The sequence below is a fragment of the Myotis daubentonii genome, chromosome 1 (assembly GCF_963259705.1).
Source record: "Myotis daubentonii chromosome 1, mMyoDau2.1, whole genome shotgun sequence".
In the NCBI taxonomy this organism is placed as follows: Eukaryota; Metazoa; Chordata; class Mammalia; order Chiroptera; family Vespertilionidae; genus Myotis; species Myotis daubentonii.
This window is the reverse complement of record NC_081840.1, coordinates 128,414,119-128,423,368: the sequence shown is the minus strand read 5'-3', so window position 1 is coordinate 128,423,368 and position 9,250 is coordinate 128,414,119. Positions and strand designations below refer to the sequence as shown.

General features: G+C 44.7%; 1 protein-coding gene across 1 annotated transcript in view; it reads left to right on the top strand.

Annotated features, from left to right (window-relative positions):
- Window positions 1–8,872: 8,872 nt before the first annotated feature.
- Window positions 8,873–9,250, top strand: part of LOC132234471 (cyclin-Y-like protein 1) — a 41,460-nt gene continuing 41,082 nt past the window's right edge. Inside the window, exon 1 of the mRNA XM_059695459.1 lies at window positions 8,873–9,068. Coding sequence (XP_059551442.1) covers window positions 8,873–9,068 — 196 coding nt within the window. The remainder of the gene's footprint in view (window positions 9,069–9,250) is intronic.

Here is a 9,250-nt window from a genome sequence, read left to right as displayed (position 1 = left end):
TCATCAACAAATCAACAAACGACAAGTGCTGGAGAGGATGTGGAGAAAAAGGAACACTTGTGCACTGCTGGTGGGAATGCAGACTGGTGCAGCCACTATGGAAGACAGTATGGAGTTTCCTTAAAAAACTGAAAATGGAACTCCCATTTGACCCTGTGATCCCACTTCTAGGAATATATCCCAAGAAACCAGAAACACCAATCAGAAAGGATATATGCACCCCTATGTTCATAGCAGCACAATTCACCATAGCTAAGATCTGGAAACAGCCTAAGTGCCCATCAGTAGATGAATGGATTAGAAAACTGTGGTACATCTACACGATGGAATACTATGCTGCTGTAAAAAGGAAGGAACTCTTACCATTTGCAACGTCATGGATGGAACTGGAGAGCATTATGCTAAGTGAAATAAGCCAGTCAATAAAGGAAAAATACCACATGATCTCACTCATTCATGGACAATAGAGACCATTATAAACTTTTGAACAATAATAGATACAGAGGCAGAGCTGCCTCAAACAGATTGTCAAACTGCAGCGGGAAGGCAGGGGAGGGTTGGGGGGCAGGAGGTAGGGGGGTAAGAGATCAACTAAAGGACTTGTATGCATGCATATAAGCATAACCAATGGACATAAGACACTGGGGGATAGGGGAGGCTAGGGGACTGTCTAGGGCGAGGGGATAAAATGGATACATATGTAATACCCTTTGTAATACTTTAAGCAATAAAAAAATGCATCTTCTGGACATTTCATATGTACAGAATCATACTATGTGTACCCTTTTGTACCTGGCTTCTCTCATTTATTAGGTTTTTAAAAGTTTATCCATATTGCCCCATGTTTTAGTACTTTATTCCTTTTTAATGCTGAACAATATTCCATTGCACTCATATACCACAATTTCTTCATCCATTTATCATTTCATGGGTATTTGGTTTGCTTAGACTACTATGAACAATGCTATTAACATTTGGGTACAAGTCTCTGTATAGACTATTATCTTCATTTCTCTTCAGAAGATTCCTGCTAATGGAACTATTGGGCTATATGATAAGTTTATTTTTAACTTTGTAACCAACTGCCAAACAACTTTCCAGAGTTACTACATCATTTTATATTCCCACTGTTGATTTATAAGGTTGCTGTTTTTCAACATCTTCACCAACACTTGGTGTTGGCTGACTTTTTTATTATGCTAATTCTAGTGAATGTGAAGAGCTATCTAATTGTGATTGTAATTTGTATTTCTCTAATGACTAATGAAATTGATTGTCCCTTACGTATTTATTAGTCACTTTGTGTCTTCTTTTCTGAAATGGCTTTTCAAGTTTTTTCAATAAAAATTTTAACACATTTTTATTGATTTTAGAGAGAAAGGAAGGGAGAGGGAGAGCTAGAAACATCAATGAGAGAGAAATATCAATCGGCTGCCACCTGCACACTTTCTACTGGGGATCGAGCCTGAAGCCCTGCAACCCTGCAATTCTGGCATGTGCCCTGACCAGGAATCGAACTAGCGACCTCTCCTCCTTAGTGCATGGACACCACTCAACCTAGTGAGCCACACCAGCTGGGCTGATCAATTTTTAATTGGATTACTTATTTTCTACTATTGAGTTTAAAGAATTCTTTACATATTTGGGGTACAAGTCTATTGTATTTAAGATTCGCAAATGTTTTCTCTACACTTGCCTTTTTAATGGTTTCTGTGTAATTGTAGCATTTTTTATTTTAATGAGTTTTAATTTATTAATTTTTTTTAAATTTTTACAACTGAGCTTTGGTGGCATGGCTAAGAATCCTTTGTCTAACCCAAGGCCGCAAAAGTGTTATCTAGGTTTTCTTTTGGAAGTTTATAGTTTCAACTCTTACCTTTATATCTATAATCTGTTTCAGTTAATTTTTTGTGTATGGTGTAGGTAAGGACCTAAGTTTTTGTATGTGTGTGCTTGCATATCTAATTATCCCCAAGCCTCTTGTTAAACAGATTTCAATATAGATTTAGCTTTAGTTTTAGATTCAGGATAGAGTTTCTCTCAGATGAGAGGAATCCAGGAGAGGAAGGCAGAACATTACATAAGAGATGCACTTACCATCATTGTACTAGCTTCATTTTTCATGAGCATTTGATATTATAAGCACAAACAAGTAAGCAAAAGAGAGCTTCACTCACCAATGATAAGGATATGTCTACAACTAGAGATTTGACCAAGTTAAAGTATTTGTACCTGAAGTCCAATATATCTGTATATTTTTAATGAGGATAATGCTGCCTAATTGGTAGAGTTGCTTTAAGGATCAGAAAATGCACGCATATAAAGTGGTTGACATGTGGTAGATGCTCAACCCACAGTAGCTCTCTTGGTTATTCTGACACTCCTGTTACGAGTACTGGAGAAAACAGGATCATGTCAGAGTGAAGGGCCACACGAATTTTCTGGATTTAGGTTTGCCGCAGAAAGAAGGCTTATTAAAGGTGCTTCTTCAATAAAACTGTCTCTCTGTTTATTCCTGAGAATCCCTTATATGCTCATACGTCTATCCAAAATAATGAAAGGAAGACTATGCTTTTCATCTCTACTCTGGTGAAATACTGGTTTTAAAAAAATAACAAAAACCTGATCAAAGCGATTCAGGGAAATTTGTCATTAAAATCAACAGACTTCCCTGCGTCCAACAAGTACACTTTCTCAGACAGCCTCTGTCGGGCAGGTGCATCTGCCTCCTGGTGCTGCTCCCACAGCAGATCCACCGGTGAATCCAGACACCAGGGGTGACATAGAAACCGCTCTCTTTCAGTACCTCTCCAGGAACATAAACCCATATTTACATATGCAAATATAGGTAGCTCTATAGTAGAGCTGAGGATATCTAGCAATAAAATATATAAACTATTAGAATTCTAAATCATCTTCCCTTTTGAGTCTAGCAACTGAAAAGAATGGAAACAGGCCAGACATTTTGCTGTGACAAGCCAAAACTTCACGGACAATGCTGAAAGGCAGGGAGATTATTTAGTTTCTTGATGTGAGCAAAAACTAAAGTTACCTGATCATTCATAATCATGAGACATGCTGAGGAAACTCTTAGAAACTTGGATTCCTTACTCATTAATAAAAGTCTGAGTATAAGCTAACTTATTAGAGAAACTGGGGAATAAAAATATGCTTGGTCCCAATGCCAGGAAAGTCAATATCTTAGAAGGACAATACCCCAAAACAAAATAACAAATAGTAGATGTCAGGAACAGTCAGACTGAACCTACAGCTCATGTGACTAGATTCCAGAGGCTGTGTTGGTGAGGGCATGGCAAAGATAACCATCCCCAGTCTCTACTCCTCAAGCCAGGCTTTGTTTTGTTTGTTTTTTTCTCCCTCTCCCATCACATGGCATTTGTATCAACTTTTGCCCCAAATTGTCTCCCTCTTGTGTATTTCCTCTACCAATGAACTCAGGACCCCAGGTACCCCAGGCAGAAATCCACAAGCCTCACTACATTGCCCCTCAGCCATTGCCAAGTATCTGATCAATTACAAAATTGTGCTGATTCTCTCCCCTTACTGTTTGTTTTTAAAGTGTGTGTGTGTGTGTGTGTGTGTGTGTGTGCGTGCGTGTGTGTATTTTTAGTGATTGTGTTAGAGGGAGAGGACGGGAGAGAGATCGAGAGATGGAAGCATTGATCAACTGCCTTCTATGTGCCCCCTACTGGGGATGGAGCCTACCACCCAGACATGTGCCCTGACCAGGAATCAAACTGGGGACCACTTGGTTCATGGGTCACCACGCAACCACTGAGCCACACCAGCTGGGCCCCTTACTGTATCTTGAATCTGTTCACCATCCCCACTGCTACCTTTTCAGGCCTCGCCATTTCTTGCCTGAATTATTGCAACTGTGTCTTAGGCCCCTTGCCCGTTTGTTTACCTCCTTCAACCCATTCTCCAAAAGCAGCCAATGGACTTGCTGAAGTGAACATCAGCACGTCAGTGACTCCCAATGATAGAACAATAACATGTAAATTACATGGCATACGATTCCCCACCTCACATGAGCCAGCAGCCCTGCTTCATTCCCCAACCTCACCGCTGTCCATATCTTCCTTGTGCTTTTCATTTCGGTCTGCCCAAGCCAACATTGCTCCCCAAAAAAGTAAAAAATAAACAGAAGAGTTGAAATTTTAAGAAGTGTTATATTTAAGCTATCATATCTAAAATATTACCATTCCAGATAAATATGTGCCACACACACACACACACACACACACACACACACGTGTATATGTGCGATGGAACATTAATTAGCCATGACAAAGAAGGAAATCCTGCCATTTGCAACATGGATGGAATTTAAGGGCATTATGCTCAGTGAAATAAGTCAGACAGAGAAAGACAAAATTGTATTATATCACTTATATGTGAAACCTGAAAAGCCAAATGCATAAAAAGAGTAGATGGCGGTTACTAGGGTCTGGGGGTGAGGAAATTGGAGAAATATTAAGGGTACAAACTTGCAACTAGTAGATAAGTCTTGGAGATCTAATGCACAGCATAGTGGTTCTAGACAAAAATATGTATTATACTGTAAACTTCAAAGTTGCTAAGAGAGAAATCTTAATTGTTCCCATTATAAAAATATATATAATTACAGGAGTTGACAGAGGTATTAGCTACCACTGTGGTGGCAATTATGTTACAATATATATATATATGTATCAAATCAACATGTTATACATCTTAAACTTTCACAGTGCTACATGTCAATTATATCTCAATAAAAAATTATCATTCCAACATGTGGCATTAGCCACATGTCAAGTACTCAATAGTCACATGTGGACAGTAGCTACCATATCAGATAGTGGAAGTCTAGGATGCTTGAGTGTTCCCCAGTCTTCCCCATGCCAACCTAAGTTTGGGATTTTCCATTAGCTGCCACCTCTGGCTGAAATTTTTTCTCCTCCTCATTCACATCCCACCACCCCACTGGGATTGTTGTTCCTCCATTATTGTGCCCTTCCTGATACACCTCCTTCAAATTATGTCTCTTTCATACATTCCCAGAGCATACTCAGCTTTCCTCAGCAAGGTAGGTTTTGAGTTTGTTTTAACTAGCGTCACAGATATCTCAAAATGTCCAGCAATTAGCAAAACATTTGGCACGTAGCAAATTAAATGGACACTAATGGTTGCCTGCCAAGCCATAATTCCCGCCTTAGTCAGGCATCTACTCAGAGGCCATGAAGCCCCATTCAGCTCTAAGGTCAAATCCATCAGCACATGCTATTACCCTGGGGATTGTTATTGGTCTGGGATGGGCATGTGGCCTAAGTTAGTTCAATGAGCCAAAGGGGAAAGAAATCCCAGAGTTAAGGCAAGGCTTTTGCTTTTTCCCACAGTGTGATCAAGAAAGTGTGCTGCCCCTATTACTGCTGGCAGGCTTCTTATGAGGAGCCCTCCAACAGGGCAAAGACAAGGAGAGAAGACGGGGCCATTAAGTAGCCAGGAGTTGAAGTCTAGATTGAGTCTGGACTTCAAGATTTATGAGATAACAAGTTTCCTAATTGTTAAAGCCAGTTTGAGTGAGTCTTTTATTACCTGCTTCCCAGAGTATATAATAGATCTTATTAAATTATGTTAAATGAATGTTTATTATGTGACAGACATTGTTCTAGACCAGTGGTTCTCAACCTTCCTAATGCCGTGACCCTTTAATACAGTTCCTCATGTTGTGGTGACCCCCGACCATAAAATTATTTTCATTGCTACTTCATAACTGTAATGTTGCTACTGTTATGAATCGTAATGTAAATATCTGATATGCAGGATGTATTTAGGCGACCCCTGTGAAAGGGTTGTTCGATCCCCAAAGGGGTCATGACCCACAGGTTGAGAACCACTGTTCTAGACATTACACAGATAATATCCCCTTTTTGAAAACCTATGTAAGCTTGATATTTTTAGTGTCTTTCAATTTTTACTTCTATGTTTTGTTAAAAAAAATCATCTTCAGAGATAAGATCTTCCTAGATGAATTAGGGCATTTTTTCCTTCTACTAGCCCAGAGGTGGGAAGCCTTCTTGGTGTCTGTTCCCTGGGACTTTAGATTGCTGGAGATCAGGGACTGTGGAGTGTTCCCATTCTTCACCTTTCTGTGTATTTATTGCTATTTGATAGTCCCCATTCTTCAGCTGTATATGGACGTTGGGTGGTAAATCATTTGTCTCTTTAATCTTTACATCATCAAGCCAACAAGATGTGACCGAAAGGACTGCACACGACCCACTGATACTGGATCTTGACTATATGGGATTTGGGTTGTGTTTCTTAGGGAGAAAATGGGAGTGGGGAGTGTTCTGTATTTGGGAACATACTGAGGTTGGTATCTGATGGGCTGTGGCAGAGAACAAGCTAAGTGTCCACTGAAAGGGCGAGTCATCACGGGGCCGACGTGGGCTGGCCGCCGGGCCCCATGAGGCACAGCCTGACCACACTGCTGGCGGCCTCGGGCACCGACTCCCCAGCCCACGGCGGGAGCCCGGCGCAGGCCACCCGCCCGCCGCCCCTGACCAGACCCAAGTGGCAGCGGTAGTGGCGGCGGCGGGGCAGGACGTGTGCCCTTGCCCGAGGAGATGGAGGAGGAGGCGATCGCCAGCGCCCCCGGGGACGAGACAGAGGATGTGGACTGCCTGTCTGGGCTGGGACTGGTTGATCTGATGGACCGCCAGCAACCGGACTGGCCCCTGGAGCCCGGGCTCAGCTCGCCCTTGGGGGGGCGAGGACTGTGCCCTCCATCTTGCCCTGTGTCCTCCATTTTTGGGCAGAGCCATGTGCTCGGCTGTGGCTTCTTCCCGGAGGCCCAGGCCTCTGCTGGCCACGCCCAGGATTTCTCTGGACGAACCAATGATAATCAAGGGACGTGCGCGCCATAGAGATGACCACATCCTGTGTAACAAAACCCTACTCACGCCTGGCCAATCGGCGGGCCCACAGTCCCCTCCCCTGCCCTTACTATAAAACCCACAATCCCATCAGGCCTCGCTCTCTTTCAGCCACTGGGCTTACGGTTGTATCTGTGAGTGTGGTCGGGGAGCCGAACTAGTTTGAAATGAAGGACTCTTTGCTTTTGCATCGGACTCGCTGGCTCCCTGATGGGCTTTTTGGGAACCTTGAAATCTGGGCACAACATCCACAGAATCCCTTTCCCTCTATTTTTCCTGGGCCCCTCATTTACGGTTAGGTTGGAGGCCATATGACTAAATCTAAATAAAGGAATAGGACTGTATGTAACATAAGCCACTTGAGAGCTGATCCTTGAAATAATCTTATGTAATAATCTATATTTACCTACAGGGCAACAAACCAGAGACAGTAGAGAAAGCTGGGGAGCAGGGATGGGGGGGTTGTGGGGGCTGGGGGGTGGGGAGCTCCCAGGGCGGATTCCATGGATACCCCCTCTCCAGGGTGGAGGTGCCCAGATAGAAGGCTGGCCGGGCGGCTCCTTCCTTCCCGCATCTGTGTCCACCGCATCCATGGAGCCTGCCCTGCGGGGAGAAGCCCCAGACACCCGTGGCCCCGTGGCAACAGGATGTCTTACCCTGCGCGCAGGGCCCTGGCTCCCTGGATCTGGCAGCAGTGTTTGGGGCGCTGTCGGAAAAGTAGAAGGGGGTGGGGACAGGAGAGTGAGCTCCTGGTGCTGTAGGGACAGGCTTATGCCCTTATGCCCGCTGTCACAGGCTTTCTCCTGGCTGATCCAGGGAAGGGAGGGCGGGAGGAGGGGCGGAGTCCGCGGAAAGAGCAGGTGTTCTTAGGGTTCTGGCACATGAAGTCTGAATTTTGTTGTGTGCGTCTCTGTCGTTAAGTGCCGGCACTGTTTACAACATAATCTTCAGTGTTGTCTCAAGCTTCCAAGAGCCATCCAAAATGCTATCTAATGACATTCCTAGGACTTTAGACAATAATATTATTAATAGCATCCAGTTACATCCAGGTTCTAAGGATGTAACTAAGTGCTATTTCAAAGAAACTGAAGTTCATCAGATCATTTCCCATTCCACTGTGGTCTCCACATGTTAATGTATTGCTCATGTCACCAGACTTACATCTTTTACACTGTTGAATATTAATAATCTCTGCTTCCCTGATTTTTTGAGGTGACCTTTCTCTCCTATTCTTTTAATAAAGGAGACCGCTCCCTCTGGTCCTCTGGGGGGCAACTATTTGATTGAAGAGTTTGTAAATGTTTATACATTTTGCAATTGCTGAACACGTCTTTTTCTCCCTGATATGTTTTCTGTTCTTCTGAAAAACGTGTACAGTAATTGAACATTGTGTTCACCTCTTTGCCATCGCCAAGGGCATTTGTAGGTTTCCTGCCCTCCTGACCACATTTGAGTGTGTTTAGGAAATTCTGTTTGGAGCCCGAGGCTGGGAAAGGGGATAGAGGGGCTTCAGGGCAGGGAGGGCCAGCATTCTGACCCACTGCCTTCCCTGCCAGGTGGGCACGTGGAGGGAACGCTGCCGTGATTGGTCCCTCGTAACCAGGTGACCACAGGCTGTGTTCTGGTTGGCTGGGGCCGGCCAGGAGCCCTGCCTTCAGTTGAGAAGCAGCTGTGGCAGGCGGTGGAGCTTCGGCTGCGCTCTCTTCTTGCAGTGGTTGTGATTCTCAGCAGTTGCCTGATCAGCACACCTTTTAAATACGTGAGACTGCTGGCTGTCCTCACAGACTAGTCAACTCCGTGGAGGCGGCAGCAGCTGACAGCTGGGCGGGGGCGGCGGGGCCCCTGGGTTTGCCCTTTTGGGGGTGGGGCGGGGGGTGGTTAGGGGGACTGTTGAGTGAAGGCAGTGACAGCGGTGCGAGTAGAAGTTCCTCATGGGGAACAAACTCAGCTGCTGCCTGAAGCCCAATGCCAGCCCCAAGGTGGGCCGGAGCTTGGAGTGGGTGAATCCACACCCTGAGTCTGATGCCTGTGAGGTGACTCAAGCTGCCTGGGCACATGAGGACTTGGGTTTCCAGTTCTGCAAATGCCACCCTGTGCTGCGCCTCAGTGACCTGCAAAGGCCCAAAGGTAAGGAGTGGCAGGGGTTCGCTGATCTCAGTCACACCTCTGGGCGCTGCTGACCCCAGGACCCCCTAGATGGGCACCACCTCAGACTCCTCCTTGCCTTCTTTCTGGCATCCCGAACCTTTATTTTTCCCTGTCATGTCTGGCCAGTTTCTTTCCCTGTTCAGTACCCAAATACCCAATTC